Source organism: Electrona antarctica (genome assembly GCF_951216825.1).
Source record: "Electrona antarctica genome assembly, chromosome: 9".
Lineage (NCBI taxonomy): Eukaryota > Metazoa > Chordata > Actinopteri > Myctophiformes > Myctophidae > Electrona > Electrona antarctica.
In genome coordinates this window covers 40,742,896-40,759,951 of record NC_136790.1, presented here as the reverse complement: position 1 = coordinate 40,759,951, position 17,056 = coordinate 40,742,896, and the positions used below count along the sequence as shown (strand labels likewise).

Sequence of the window (17,056 nt, the reverse complement as noted above, 5' to 3'; positions counted from 1 at the left end):
TCAAAGGTCACTTACGGACGGCTGCAATTCAAAACTGGCCCCCGTAAAGAAGTCACCCCCTTTTCCCCTCACTGTATATTTGTCCCCCTTTTTACCGCCTTTTATGATGATTTCTTGTTTTTTCTTATATAGAAGTGTATAATTGTACGTCTCTAAATGTTCTGATGAATTGAAAATGGTGGACCCTATTGTAAACAAGTGTAATGCTTTATGGTGTCATCCACAGTTAACAGTTTTTGTATTGAGTTGTATTGAAATCTTTCAATCAATCAATCAATCATGTTGTCTTACTGTATGCGTGTCAACAGTGGCCAGGTTATTGTATGTATATTAACATAACAAATGTGTCAGCATTTTGTTTAGGGATGTCCCGATACACTATTTTCGGTTCCGATCCAATCACGATACCTCAATTTCTGTGTTAGCCGATTCCGAATACCGATACCAGTGTCGTGATCTCATGTTGTGTTTATAGCTATCTAGCTATATATCTCGTGTTGTGTTTATAGCAGACTCCTCACTCAAATGTGCACTTGCAGTTTGGGCAACTCCAAAGCAAACTCCACATTTTATTTACCTGCCATAGTGTCAACCCCTTACCCCTGTGTCGGATCGATGGTTAGACTGGCATATTCACCGATACCGATATGACCCGATATGACAAATAAGTGCCGATCCGGTACTTTTCCCGATACCGATACAGTATCGGGACATGTCTAATTGTGTTTATTGTGGATCAATGTGGATCAATGACTTTATCTGTCTTTTTTTACTACCTTGAATCAACACACATTTGCTGAAAGTACAATAAAGTGTTACTCTCTCCTTACACTGTATCTTAACTTACACAACTCAAATATACAGAGAAATGTCATGAGTTGGTTTTTGCTATAAATATTTCTCTATGTTTAATGAAAGACAAGAACTACAAGGGACTGATGCAAGTCCTAGAAAGATGATAAGGCTGCAAGTTGAGCAAAGAACAAACTGTCGCAATTAAATGGAATAAAACATTTTGCTGCATGTACCTGCACGAGTAACATTTAAATCACTCTTGATTCTTGATTCTTAAAACGAAGATGAAATATCAATTAATCCAGGGGCTGGTGTATCCCAAATGACATGGAACAAGAATTTAACTTCAACCTTATCCATATTTGTTGTAGATATGTCTTGAAATCTGAGCGTTTTCGTGTCCGATACCACCGAGTATACAGTATATTAGTCGTAATGAGGACATCCTTGTGAAAAGGGCATATGGGATTCCTTTTCAGACCACATCTAAAATGTTTTACTCTATTTATATGTATGTCTTCTTCAACAGAGCTTCAATAGGGCTTCAGATTAATAGCTGAATACATTCTTCAATAGAATGGAACGATATCAATGACTAACAGTAAATTTAATAATGAGCAAAAACAAACAAAAAAATTAAAAGGAAGAAAAGGCTGAAAGCAAAATAATTCTCATTCCGGCATGCATGCGTGCATGCGTGCGTGCGTGCGTGCGTGCGTGCGTGCGTGCGTGCGTGCGTGCGTGCGTGCGTGCGTGCGTGTGCGCGCGTGCGTTTTTATGGTAACTACTATACATGCTACTGTATCTGTTCCCCATGTCCTCGTCACTGTACTGCACCCACACATCTATCTATCTTGACTATCTATAAATGCACCATGTCTCTGTACGTCCGTCTGTCTGTACGCAAGTGTGTCGAGTTGGTCGGACCCGCGGTTGTCCAGAACCGCCACAAAAGGCCTCTGCCCAGACTCCATATATGGAGTTGGCCTGTTCTGACATCACAACACTCCATATTTGGGCATTCCTGACACAGAACTCCATATGAATAAAAACAGAGAGACAGATACAGAAATGTACTCATATAGGCATAAAAGGGACACAGACAAATGGGATACTCTGACACGGGTACAATGGGTATTGCATAGCCGGGTGGGGCATGGATCTTCAACTTCCTTCGTTACCGACTCAGTGCTCTACAGCCAGGCACCGGTCTAGTTACTACAAAATACAATAAACCATTTAAGACCTGAGGTCCTTTTGTAAAATATTCAAAATGTGTCATAATCTTTCAGACTGCTTATGAAAATAGCCAATTTAAAAGATTTTCTCTCTTTTTTTGTGCCCATAATGACCAATGCCCAAAACAGGGATGCCAATGAAAGTATAGTCTCGCAGATCATACCAATCATCAAATGCGACTAGGGTGAAAGTTGTTAATACAGGAAGAAATGTTGTGAATTGAATTTGAGAGAAAAGATAAGTGATAGTGTCATTCCTTTGCTGCAGGCTGTTGTAGTCTTCCATTGTACATTAAAATAGCACCACAAATTATTAAGGGGGGAGGGGTAAACAAACAAATGGGGAAAGTGAAACGTGTTATTGTCACAGAGTAGTTTGGGCTGAGACAGAATCATAGTGTCAGGAACATCAATCACACTAGCCTATTTAACTGGAGCACAGCTTATGTGGCTTCAAAATGAAATGATTTCCCTCAGGGGTGGGATAGACCAACAACTAAATAACATGTTTTTTTTGCTGTTGATTTTATACACATGCATGTGCAGTGTGCACACACGATGCTATGTACACGCACGATGTAGTAAAAATAGCCGCAATAGCATAACACTAACAGTACTTTAATTGCTATAGAATGAATACGTCTATTATCTAGGTCTAGGATATGACTGAAGGATAAACTCTGTTTTTTATTTTATATTCTACACATGGAATGTGTCTTAGCTTCAGGATAATATACACTGAATGACCTCTATGCTGTCCCCCTCACAGTGTAGCCTCCTAAACAACATTTCCAGCCACTGAAAATGGCCCTAAAAACCAATGAAATACTGGCCTAGATGGCCCATGAAAAGTGTATTTACAGCATGAAGCAACGCTATTTCACAGTGGAAATAGAATAACCGTAATCAAATGTTGCTGACAACAATTGGGGTCTTTTGTAGGTGGCTGTAGTAAAAACAGAAACAGTAATCTTATATACGACCATTTTACACATTATTTATCCATGACAGAGAATATGGCAGAGAGCGAGAGATAGAAAAAGAGACTGCCTCAAGGCTGTTGACAGAAAGGCAAGAGAGAGAGTCATACAGTGATTACATGCAGTGATTTACACACCTCACGAAAACGTTGGTAAGCGAGATTGGCCTTTTCATAGAATGCTATGGCATTTACAGCAGGTCTGGAGTGGAAATAATTTTACGCCAGCAGGAGCAGAACTTCTGGCGCTGTTACTAAAATTACTTTAGTTTGGTAAAATTATCTTGTTTCTTTTGATATAATATTCGCTTGGTATGTCCATATTTTATTCTAACTCATAGCACGACTAGCGATACTAAACTAATTGATATGCATTATGTGGGGAACAATCAATGCGATGCCAAACAGAACCCACCACCGAAACACAAATAAGTCAATGAAAACCAGACCTTCCTCAGTGGTGGAACGCCTGGTGATGTGAGGTTATCTAAATTTAGAATAGATTCATAATTATCAATTACTGTACTGTACTGTACTGTACTGTACAATTGAATACTTGAATTAGATTTAAGACATGAAAAAATAATATACTGCATTGTGGGATCATATATCTTTGGATTTTGTTATTTTGCCAAGGATGATAAATGTGATTATGTACACATGTATTGTGCCCCAGGGAGACACACATGAGGTGTAGTTATAGTAAGCTCATTACTCTCAATGCCTGAGCAGCATATCTTGTGGTCATATCCCAGTGTATTAAGCTCGAGAAAGAGAGAGAGAGCGTGTGTGTGTGTGTGTGTGTGTGTGTGTGTGTGTGTGTGTGTGTGTGTGTGTGTGTGTGTGTGTGTGTGTGTGTGTGTGTGTGTGTGTGTGTGCACGTGCAAGAGCCAGTGTTTTGCTCACAGCAGCCATACCTCATCACTTTCACTAGCCACAAAGTCGTCTTCAGGCTGGGCTCCATTGCACCTCCTTGTTTTCGTCTGAACCTCATAATGACTGGCCTCGGTCCTCTCTTGCTCGCTATGCCCCTGCACCCGTCTGGCTGAGTGAGGCTGTGAAGAAAAAGTGAAAACTTCCTCCTCCAGTGTGAGTTCAGGCTCGGGCGACTCGTCACTTCGACAAGCGCCAGTGTGGCCGTGTGTACCAGAATAGAATGCTGGGCTGGACCAGGGGGAGGATTCCACAAGGTTGGTCGAGGACCTGGTGTGTTCCTTAGCATGCCGCGAGTGGTTCAGCAACTCATCTAAGCAAAATGTGGAAAGTGAGAAATTCATTTGTTATATTATCATTCTTAATGGCTTAAAGTATTACTTTGAAACATAAAACAAATAATTGTGGTTTGAAGTTTACAAACAATAAAATGAATTAGTACACACTCCAAATCAAAATGCACGAGCAACACGCCTCGTGAGCTTCTCCTGTGACAAAAGGACTGAATAGAGAATAATGATAGAAATCTAATTACAGCAAGTAATAAATCCTTATTCATCTCTTCATCACAAGCTCTTGTTACTCTCAGTTCATTTTCAATATATGCAAATAATTTCCTAATCACAATATGGAGGGACTGAAATGAATTCCACGAGGGCTACAAGAGCCAGGGCATTAATTTCTACTGCAGAGATGTATTTTTGGCTGCTTTGTTAATGGCAGTGCAATGTTAATGCCTTAATGAAAATTTGAAATATGCATAAGAGGAGCTAGAGTGCTGAAAACAATAGTAATGCACCAACTCCAGCATACACAGTCAGAGAGCCTGTTCCCTTGGCTAACTCTGACAATGACTCATCGCTCACAGACAGTTTAATGTCCTTCCAAGAGGCATCAATTTGACAAAATAAACCACAGGTATGAACTACATCATGGCAGCATGACCACCAATCCTGTATGTTGCAAATGTATAGCACAAAATGGCTAATAGTTATTTTAATAAAAAGCAGTACCACTGTATATTTCCACAGTGTAAATTAACTAATAATCCCCTCTAGAGGGTCACAGCTGGAATTTTAAGAGTACAGCTCAATATCCAACCCTTATAATCGATAACAACCCGGAGATCAAACATGGAGTGGACACATCTTTCCATCTCAATGAGTGGAAGCACATGAGCACACCTTTGAAGATCTGAACAGTGTAATCACTTTCTGTAATTGCCCACTGTTTGAACCTTGGGCCCAGGAGATGTCCATCTGACTTTTATTTAATCTGCCACATTACCATTAATGAACTTACCACGTTCAGTCAGTGGGCAGGGCCACTGCAAAGGGGTCGTCATTGCCATGGGGAACTGCATATAAACGAGCTTCAGCACTCATTCCCGTTCATTTTGTGAGGGCAGTGGGGGTCGCTCAAATTTAAATCCCGCCTGATATCTTGATATAGGGTAAAATATAGAACTGAACTGTGTATGTTGTATACAATTAGGCAAAATGTTACCCCATGCACTGTGTGCAAGTGAGTGATACATGCCGATGCCATACATTAACAGTAAAGAATCATCAATCATTCCGCATGCATGCACTCGACTGTCTGTCGCTTTGTCTCTCCTAATCATTGGTATCAGAGTCTGAGCATGTGTTTGTGTTCTTGCCACCGACTCTCGCTGGCATATTTCTATTTATGGCAGACGAGGCTGACCTGAGGTTTGATCTCCTGTCATCTCTGTCGGGGTCAAAGGTCGTCGGCTGCTCTCTCCTCTGCACAGTGACGCTGTGGATGTTGCCTCGCTCAGATCAATATGGCCACCACCAGCCACAGCATCTGGACTACGTGGCACTGTTGCACCACCGCAAATGAAACATGGCCATAAATTGAGTGCGCTATACAACATAACGAAGCAGACATTGAGAAAATTACATTTAAAGCATACGACCCACCTGACGATTCAAGCCGCTCTCGTCCTCCAGTGTGGATCTTCTTCTTAGATCCCGGTTTGTCTTTCGGGGGATGGGGCTGTGGTCGTACTACAGTATATACAGCATTTTCAACATTAGAAAGCTTTCAAAATGGTCAAATGACAAGGTTTTGAATTTGTGCCAGAATAGCATCTGTGGTCTCAAAAACTCCCATAATTTCAGTAACCAAGCTGCCCATAGAGCAAACCTTGATATGTTCAACTGTGTTAAGACATTTTAATCATCCTTTTGGCCATTACATCATGCTCAAATTCTGATTTACTCTATTTCAAAGTCTAATAGAAATGTATATAGGCTATTAGTACTAACTTGGTCATAATGATATTAAAGTTTATATATATATATATATATATATATATATATATATATATATATATATATATACACACTTTAATATCATCATGACCAGTATATATAGTATAAGTGAATTTGGTTCAATTGGATTAACTATGATATATGAAATTCACAAAACATGATTTTCAATATGTACAATGAATTTGATACTTACAAGTAAATAAACAAATATCCACTGAGATATTCGTAAAATAATAAATATCCACTGTGACTAAACCTCTGAGCTTGTGACTAATGGATGATGAGGCCATGTTTGGTGGAACTAGGAGGGCATGCTTCTATTGAATGAGTCTAACAGCCCCAATACACCCAACTGGACCAAAGTGTTTAGAAGAAACTGTCTTAATGGACAAAGAGACAAAGGGCCAAGGCATCACTATCCGAGGCGATCCCCATATGCATTCACGACAATGCCGTTTTCGAGGTATCTTGTTTGGGAGCTACAATGGAAAGTGTTGAAAGGACAAACAGCAATGCTCAGAGCCCTGGCTCTAAGCACAAATGCTCTTACCTCTTACCTATATGTTCAAATTCAGTTCCATTCCTATGGAGAGCTTGACAAGGCTCTCTAAGAGAAGATTTCTCACTCTGGTTTCCACTTCTCTCTGTAGAGAATGTTGGGTCAGTTCCAGTGCTAGAGGTGGGGCACTATGAGGCACAGCAAAAGGAGAGCTGCATCAGTTATTTATATATATTTTTTTAATAAACAAATTGATTAACCACTTAATATTGATAGTGCTCAGACTTATATAAAAATGTTCTACTTCCCACTTGACGATAACTACAAATGAGTATTTAGCAGCGATATTTCACAGTGGTACAAATATAGACTACTACAATGAAGCTAGTGATGAAAGTCCTCATTAAATTAGTGTAGAAAATGGTCCCTGATATGAAATTCAGTTAATAATAAATTCAAACACCTGAACAGCTTCCCAATAGACATTTGGCACATGAGCCTACGTATGAGGCCTTTTTGTCATATTCATGTAAATGGTGCATTTATATAGTAAATGGTGCATTTATATAGTGCCTTTATCCAAGGCGCTTTACATAGATTGTGCATTACATTCACCCATTCACACACACATTCATACACCGATTGCGGTGGAAGCCATGCAAGGTACCAACCAGCACATCGGGAGCAATTTGGGGTTCAGTGTCTTGCCCAAGGACACTTTGACATGTAGACAGGAGGAGCCGGGATTCTAACCGCCGACCCATGGATCATTGGACGATCTGCTCTACCTCTTGAGCCACAGTCATTCAGTCATTTCAGTCTGATAAGTAACTAGGTAAAACTTACAAAAAAAAAGTGTCTGCAGCAATTGTTATTTTAACTGAAAACAAGGATGCCTTCAGAAATCAACTGTATGTGTGTGTGTGTGTGTGTGTGTGTGTGTGTGTGTGTGTGTGTGTGTGTGTGTGTGTGTGTCACACACATGCATGTTTTTATCTATTGGAGGGCAAGGAAAGAGATGTGGTTAGGGTTAGCTACATGGTTTACCTTTGTCCATTTCAAGCCAGTCTAACTTAGGGACAGCTGTGTGAGTACCTGTAAATTTAATATGGTTGCATTCTTCCTCCTCCTTTTCTGTTAAAGTGCACCAATAGTGCAAGAATGACTCAAGAGGATATACGCAAATTGCTTAAAACCTCCAAAATAAATTTGGATATTAATATTTTTGGTAAATAGCATGACAACGTTTTTTTTTTTTTTTCAACAATATATTTATTTTCCTTTTTACACACAAATGACAATACACATATACAAAAAACAACAATGAACAGTACAAGACAATTACTGATATAAAGAAAGCAAAACAACAATAACCAAAAACAACAAAACAAAACAAAAAACAACAACAACAACAGCACTACTCCTCTTCAGCTCCATCCATTAGATGTGACAAATTATTGTTCTTTATGTATCTCATAAAACGGCCCCACACCTCCTGAAACATTTCTTGTTTGTCCTTAAGAATGTATGCAATCTTTTCCAAAGGTAGACATAAAGACAATTCTCTGAACCACTGTGTAATACTTGGTTTGTCCGGCCTCTTCCAGGTCAATGCTATCACTCTCTTAGCTTGTAAAAGACATATATCTATAAACATTTGTTCATTACGCTTTATCTTGTGTCCCTCCGGATATAGACCGAGCAGGAAGAACTTTGGTTCTGGTACAATATTTATTGACAAAATCTTCTGTATTTCCTGCCCGACCTTCTCCCAAAACTCAATCAATTTTGGACAGGACCATAGACAGTGGAACAATGTGCCTCTATCTTCACCGCATCTGGTGCATACATCTGGAATATTACAATTATACTTATTAAGTTTCACTGGTGTAATGTACACTCTCATAAGCCAATTGTATTGTAGAAGTTTTAGACGAGTATTCCCAGTCTGGGATTGAGCTTGTGCACAAGCCGTACTCCATTGTTCCACTGTTAAATCCTCCTGAATATCTGTTCTCCAGGCATTAAGCCTATCTTCCGAGGATTCCGGAGAAAAGTCAACCAATAGGGCGTAGAAATCTGATATTAACCCCCTTCCGAATGGGTCATTAACCAAAGCTTTCTCCAGCACAGACATGGATGGGGCCAGCATGGATTGCCCCAGATTAGTTCTAATAAAGTCCCTCAGTTGCAGATATTTAAAGAAGTGTTTGCGAGGGATATCATATTTAATGACCAGTTCCTCAAACGAGAGCATACTCCCCCGACCCCTCTCAAATACATCCCTTAATTGACCTATTCCCCTATCAGCCCACAATTTAAACCCCCCATCAGCTCTACCTGGCACAAATTGATTATTACCCCATATTGGGCTGAAGCGAGAGAGACGTGGATGTTCTCCCAAAAATATATTAACCTCATGCCAGACTTCAATCATTGTTTTAACTATAGGATTGCTTGTAATTCTTTTTAGGTTTTTATAAGTATCTGAGTAAATATAAAGGGGGAGTGGTAACTTCAAGGAGCTTGATTCCACATCTTTCCATGCCGGCGCCGCATCCGTTGTAAAGTAGAACATTAGTGTTCTCAATTGAGCTGCCCAAAAATACCACAGCAAGTTAGGACACTGTAATCCTCCCCTATCATAGGGTAGATAAAGTAAGGACAATCTAAGTCTAGGACGTCTATTGTTCCAAATAAAGTTGGTAAACAATTTCCTGGTTCTAGAAAAGAAGTTTGGTGGAGGTGACAAGGGTACGTTCTGAAACAAATACAATAGCTTGGGAAGTACATTCATTTTGAGTATATTAATTCTGCCGATCAAAGATATTGAAAGACTTGACCATCTATTAATTAAATTTTCGATTGTGGCTAAAATTGGGTCATAATTGGCATTCACAACCTCTTCCAACCTTGGCACGATTTGGATTCCCAAATAAGTAAAGGCATTTACTGGTCTGAAGTGACGAACATGACCGGGAGGGTTTGATCTTTCTTCCGAGTTCAGAAGCATAATGGATGACTTAGAGTTGTTTACTTTGTAGCCAGATATGCGACCATACGAAGTTATTAGATCCAGAACAGCTGGGACAGATATCTCCAAATTTTTCAGGAATAATATTACATCATCAGCATATAAAGATATGCGGTGCTCTAGATTTTCTATATTAATACCTGTAATTAGTGTATGTTCCCTTACAGCAATTGCAAATGGTTCAATTGCGATCAAAAATAAGAGTGGTGATAAAGGGCATCCCTGTCTACAGCCTCTATGGATCCTAATCGGTCTAGATATATTATTGTTGGTTAGTATTTCTGCATATGGATCGTTATACAACAGTCTTACCCATTTACAAAAGTTCTCCCCCAAGCCAAATCGACCAAGAAGCTCGAATAGAAACGGCCACTCTACGCGGTCGAAAGCTTTTTCCCCATCGAGAGATAAAAAGGCTGTATCTGGCGCCCCCTCCTGGACATGCAATAAATCCAATACTCTCCTTACATTGTGAAAACCCTGGCGGGCCACCATGAACCCATTCTGGTCCTCATCTATAATTTCAGGTAGAATAAGTTCTAGTCTCTTTGCAAGTATTTTGCAAAGTATCTTAAGATCAGAATTTAAGAGGCTGATTGGACGCATATTTTCGCATCTATCATTTGATTTACCAGGTTTTGGCAAAAGTATAATGAGGGCTCCTCTCAAAGTGGGAGGCAATACTCCCTCTTCAAAAGATTCAGTATACATGTCCAAGAGGGGTCTCGCCAATCTGCCCGCAAATCTTTTATAAATGTCTATCGGCAGACCATCAGGCCCTGCAGCTTTTCCAGACTTCATATTACTCATTGCCTCCAAAATCTCACCAATACTCACATCTGCCCCCAGCTTTTTACTGTCTTCCTCTCGAATTTTAGGAATATTAATTCCATCCAAAAAGGAGCTCTCAACTACATCTTCTTGATTTGTCTCGGAGCTATATAATTTACCATAATAATCTCTAAATGCCTCGCAAATTTGGATAGGGTCTTCTATCGTCTCCCCAACATCATTTTTTAACATGTTGATTGCTCTTTCAGTTTGCATTTGTTTAATGCGCCAGGCTAGAACCCTGCCAGACTTCTCACCCTGGTCAAAGATAGTTTGTTTGAGCTTTAACAAATTAGCTGCTGCTTTGGAAGCGGATATTTCATTATATTGTGCACGTAATAATAATATTTCCTGATGTAATTTAGGACAAGGCTTCTTAAAGTAAGAACCTTCCATAGCTTTAATTTTTGATTCCAGTAATATAACTTTTTGTTTGTTTTTCTTTGTTTTGGAGCTCGTAAAATTTATAATCTGTCCCCTAATAAAAGCCTTAAATGCTTCCCACCTTATAGTTGCCGATGTTTCATCCGTATTTGTAGCAAAATAGGTGTCTATTTGTTCTTCCAAAAAAGTTATCAGCTCAGGGTCCTGGAGCCATCTCTGCTCAAACCTCCACTTAGGGGGGTCCCGCATCCGACCTGGGTCTACATAAATCAAACTATTAGGAGCATGATCTGAAATTAGGATACTATCATACACACAGTCCTTAACTCTATTTACAAGACTTGCAGAAACCAGAAATAAATCAATTCTACTGTACGTTTTGTATGTACTAGAATAGCATGAGTATGCAGATACACCAGGGTTTCTATCTCTCCATATGTCTCTAAGATTTAAGTCTTTGGAAAACTGGTGAATAACTTCCCTACTTTTAGAGTGAGTTTTGTCTGAATGAGTAGATCTATCTTCAGTAGGATTAGGGGTCACATTCCAGTCCCCCGCTATCAGATAATGACCCCCAAGAGATGTCAATAATATAAATAAGTTACTGAAAAACTTTGGGTCATCATTGTTCGGTGCGTAGATATTTACCAAAATAAGACACTCTGCAAAAAGATTACCTTGAATTATCAAATATCGCCCCATTTTATCGGCAATTACCTTAGTAACATTAAATGGGATAGATTTGTGTATAAGAGTCATGACCCCCCTAGCCTGGGAAGTGAAAGGTGCTGAAAACACCTCCCCTCGCCATCTTTTCCTAATCCTAATATCCTCATTCAGTATCAAATGCGTTTCCTGGAGAAAGACAATACTCGAGTGGATATCTTTTAACCTTCCCATCACCTGCTTAACCTTTTTGATTTTTTGTAAACCCCTACAATTCCATGAAGTGAATTTAACCTCCAATTCTCTAGCCATAATCACATATCTCAAATGACTTTTCTGAACCTGAATTTAGAGCAGTGCCTTCAACAAACAAATAAACACATAACATGAAAACAAAGGCTGCGACAGTGAGCCTGAAAAACAAAAACCCCAAAACCCCTGAGCCCATCGAGTAGGCTTGCCCCCCCCCCCCCTGCTTCCCACTTCAAAAAGGTTAAAGACCACTCCACACAATGTGAGGAATGACCCAGCATCACCATTCGCCTCGTGATAAACTCTCCCTCCCCCAATATAAGTGAAAACAGAATTTAAACCATAGTATTAGACCTTGAGCAGAAAAAAAAAAAAAAAAAAAAAAAAAAAAAAAAAATTTTTTTTTACAACCGATGTTTAATCTTTTCCCTTCCCCCATCTCTCTTTTTTTTTTTTTAAATATATAATATAATTATACTTTATTTTTTAATAAATTATTTTTTGTATAATAATACTGTATATACACATGCACATACACGCACATGCATGCATATACATACATGTGCACACACAACCCTTAGTAGTGAACTATCCAAAAACATAGTTTTCCTGGTTTTATTAAATCCCCCCCCCCCCCACCCATTGCCTTCTTTTAAATTTAGATTGTGTATTTAATGTAAAACGAAATATAAATGTGTACCAAAAGAGTACACTATTCTGCAATCTATCCCTTCAAAGTTGTGCCATGAAAGCCCTGTGGCAGGGGACACTACACAAAATGCTATACTATAAATCCGGGTGTAGTACCGGAGGGTACCAGCAGTGGTGCTCCCTCAAAATTAAGATGACCCTTAGGTCTGTACAATGATCCGGAACTGAAATACAAAACCGGGACCCAGATGCATCATGGGAAATTGAGTCCCGTGCCGAGACACGGTACTATAGTGTCATCATTTATCCCCAATTACTATAATAAGTACAAACCACACGATCTAGTTATAGGATAATAATAATATAAAGCTTCCCCAACCAAAAAACAACATCAGCCTGAACCATAAACAAAGACGGGGAGAAAAAAAGAACCCCCACGGCCCCCAACATATTAGCCTTCAGCTAACAGTAGCTCCAAGATAACAACAAGCTAGCATATCATTCAAAACAAATCGAGACACTAAAACCAAAACATTTAACGTCATTCAGAGTACAACTCAGTATAAAATAATATCGCGTGCCGAGCACAACTATGATCTGAACATATCAAAATTATATCACGGTTTACTGTATAGAAAAAAATACATTAAAGGGATATATAAAAAGTTCTGTGCCCCGTGTTGGTTTAGCTGCCTCGGGCTAGCTAGCTAGCCAGCCTACCTCACATCCTCACTTCTCCGCGGCTCCACTGCTGACTGCTCCAGACACGTCTTTTATTCGTCGAATAAAGTCATCCACGTCCGCTGGTTTGTCAAAGGACTGAGTTTTGTTTTTATATGTCACCAATAACCTAGCTGGAAACATTATTCCTTGACGTAGCCCAGGGATCTCTCGAAGTTTTTGTCGGACAGAGTCAAAAACTTTTTGCTGCTTGCGCACCTCATCGGTTAAATCGGGATAAAGTTTTATAGATGTATCCCCGTGCTTGATTTGGCCCTTGGTTCGAGCAGCCCTCATCACCTTCACCTTGTCTCTATTGTCCAGGAATTTCATGATGAGAGTCCTCGGAGGAGCGTTGTCTTCTCTTCTCGGCCCAATCCTGTGGGCCACTTCAATGGTTAGCTTCGACGTTAAGTCCAATGTTTTTACCAGCCACTGCTCGAGAAAGTCACAAGCATCAGAACCCTCTGTCTTCTCTGGCAAATTTACCAATCTCACATTGGATCTTCTGGACCTTGTTTCTCCGCTCAGAACCTTTAGCTCCATTTGCTTGTACTTCTTTTCCAGGTCCTGGACCTTAGCCTGTAAGCTAGCAACAATGTCCTCAGTGCCAGAGATGCGAGTCTCCGCACCCTTGACTCGTTCTTTGCAATCTCCGACCTCTTTCTTCATACCTTCAATCGCCGACATGACTGAATCTAACTTTTGTGAGAATTCGGATTTCATCTCCTTGATAGCCTCGAGAATAGAGCAACTTGCACTCTCTGAGCGACGGCCCGTGTCTTCCCCCTCAGCTCCCGAGCTCTCAGCCCCAGCCATGTTGCTAGCATTAGCTTCCCCGCTTTCCTTGGACCCAGCAGAACCAAAGCTCAACTTGGCTTGGTTTTTGCCACCTCGTTTGGGCATTCTTTTGTTATTCATCATCAGGTTGCTTAAATAAAACTGCTCACTTTTCCATTAGTCTGTTTTTTTTGTTAAATAATTTGTAACAAGCTGCGGAGTTGAGAGACACACGTCCGTCTAGCTTGCCGCCATCTTGAAAAGTCATGACAACGTTTTAAATTATATATGTGGGTGGGTGACGTGACATGCTGTCCTTTGCTGTCCTCAGTGTCAAACGCGTATAAATAAAAAATATATTTGTCAAAAACCTTCTGAATATTGTGCAGGACATTATGCTTCATGTGAACATACTCAAGATTAAAACATTTCATTCCTCATTTCTTCAGAATTGTCAACCAAACATAGCAAAACTCATATGGTGCGACTGTCCTGGCCCTGTTTCTCAAAGTAGGAACTTGAATAAAACTAAAGGGAAAAAATGCTAAAATTATTTTAAAAATTCCATAAATATAATATAGATGTCTATTTGTGAGCCTAAACTTTTCAAAGTCCAAGCATAATGTTTTCAGTAATTTCTGATCAAAAAGATTTTGTCCCCCAAACCAAAATCATATTGTGTGACACCATTTTGGGAAATTTCAACAGGCAATTGTTTGGACACCCATTGGGATAGAGAGGTCCTTCTTCAGTAAGGTTGCTCAGCACTTGCATTACAATAGCATGACAGGTGTCTGTGGTGAATTATCATTTTAACATTTCCATGAAATACGATCTTGTTGGAACGCTGACCAATGCGACTCATCCGAGTGTCTGTGGGTGTGACACCTTTTTAATTCAAAAAGCTAAAGTTATTAGATTTTTTGGTCATAATTACATGTAAATCTATGTTGCTTTGTTATAGCTAGCATGTTGTTAGCATGCTAATGTGTAGCTAGTAGCCTCAAGGTTATGTTAAGTGCAGAAAACATAATATGGTGTGACACTATATCATAATGGTGTGACTGTCTGCCTGTCACGCCATATGACTTTTTTGTCACACCATATGATGCAAACTGTATTTTCCTACAGATATAACAATAAATAACAAAGACCCATGTTTCTTTTGTCCATTTAAACATTTGTTTTAAACAGCTTCACCTAAAATCTGCAACTATCCACAATAAAATGTGTTTAATTTTGTTTTATTCAGTCATTTGCATGTTATTCAATGTTAAAGCAATTTTCCTGTTGCTGTTTTTCCTGAGTAATTGTTTAATCAATCTGTAAAGTTCAGTGCTCACTAATAGGTAGGTTAAAACACAGTTTGCTTTGAGAAATGAAGATATGATCATACGGTGTGACACTAAATCATTTGGTGTGACGTTCTAAATAGTGAAAAATCATACCTTTTATTAATGATGAAACCATTAATTTTCATGGATTACATAGCAAATAGTATCAGGAAGAGTCACAAATATTTGTGTAATTTTAGAGAAAGTTGTGTCACAATAAATACAAAATATGTTGAAAGACCGACAACATGGGCCTCACATTGAGTGTTGATTACGAAAATAATATACAGATTTAAGAAATTTTCACAAAACTATAGTGGATTACAGGTTAGTTATGATAAAGGACTTTGATAAAGTGAGTAACTTAAGAAAGGTGTACTCCATTTTCATTTTATAAACGATTATTGTCATGTCACACCATATGATGATTTTAGGCACAAGTACAACAAAATGCTGAATAAATTCTGATTCCAATAAAATATCTAAAAACAAAATATGTTTCCATAAAGATGAGAGTGAGTAGAACAAAAGTAAATGATTTTTATTCCTGTTATTTAAAGGTTTTTAAAAAACACTTTTTTAGGGGTGTCACGTCACTCACCCATGTGTATATTTCTACAGAAAGTCTGTTTCTAGTCTGTGCAGAAGATAATATGACCAATAACAAACACTTGTGCATCTTATTAATAAAACAAAATAAACACCCAAGTGTTACTCAAGTGTGATTTACTGTGTATTGGGATTGGCCTGTCCCTCCATCCACTCCATCTGATGGTCCACCATTCTTCCTCCCTGCAGTTTGCGGAGGAGGTCCTGAAACTCTGGACCCAAAGGCTATGTGGGAGGAATCCTGGATCTTGAATCTGCGTGAACGAGCTGACCTGGTGCTGGTCTGATCTGGTGCTGGGTTCATATGGGAAATGCAACAACACAAAGAAGCAGCTGTATAAAAAAATAAAAAATAAACACCTACCAATGCTTATAAAAGGAAACGTCATTTTGAACGAATCCTGCACTATCCAGTGAGATCATGTGTTTGTTTGTTTTTATGTAGGAAAAGAAAACAGTATTTTTACTCAAGCCGTGAAAATTGGTCCGCGACCCACAAATGGGTCCCAACTCCTAACCCAGTGTTTGGGAAACAGTGACCAAAACCAATCAGAAGAAGGATCTTTTAGAATGCCACTGGATAGCCCACTGGAGAGGCATCTCTAACAGCTTTGAAACAGACTTGTATGCAGTTTAAATAACCCCACTGGACTCTAAAAGCATTAAAAGATTTTGCAACCAATTACTTATTATTTGCAGATTACACACAGATTCCTCAGTGAGGAAGCTTTAGTTTAGCACACATTTAACTAAGTTGTATTGGAACAGCTTAACGCAATATATTCTCTTTAACATTAACATTTTGTCTCTGTACTGCTTTATTATGACTTCATGCAACATTTGAGTCATAATTGTTTTGAAATCAGTAATTCAATAATCAGCAAAAGGTGCCTGTAATGAGGTATAAGGATGTAATTGTGTGTGTGTGTGTGTGTGTGTGTGTGTGTGTGTGTGTGTGTGTGTGTGTGTGTGTGTGTGTGTGTGTGTGTGTTTTATTTCAATTGTGGATGTTAAATGCTTAGCTTTAGATGGGCTGTTCTGTCCATTTGGA

The 17,056-nt window shown here is 39.1% G+C and overlaps 2 protein-coding genes across 3 annotated transcripts in view; one reads left to right on the top strand and one right to left on the bottom strand.

The window, feature by feature from the left end:
- Positions 1-17,056, top strand: part of cplane2 (ciliogenesis and planar polarity effector 2) — a 395,788-nt gene that overhangs the window by 153,677 nt on the left and 225,055 nt on the right. The window lies entirely within an intron of this gene.
- cfap20dc (CFAP20 domain containing) overlaps positions 1-17,056 on the bottom strand; it is a 38,891-nt gene that overhangs the window by 16,491 nt on the left and 5,344 nt on the right. For both annotated transcript variants that reach the window (XM_079510568.1, XM_079510569.1), the window contains 5 exons: positions 16,127-16,299; positions 6,803-6,932; positions 5,892-5,978; positions 5,653-5,790; positions 3,930-4,258 (listed from right to left, as the gene is read on the bottom strand). In XM_079510568.1, the coding sequence (XP_079366694.1) occupies positions 3,930-4,258; positions 5,653-5,790; positions 5,892-5,978; positions 6,803-6,932; positions 16,127-16,299 (857 nt within the window). The remainder of the gene's footprint in view (positions 1-3,929; positions 4,259-5,652; positions 5,791-5,891; positions 5,979-6,802; positions 6,933-16,126; positions 16,300-17,056) is intronic.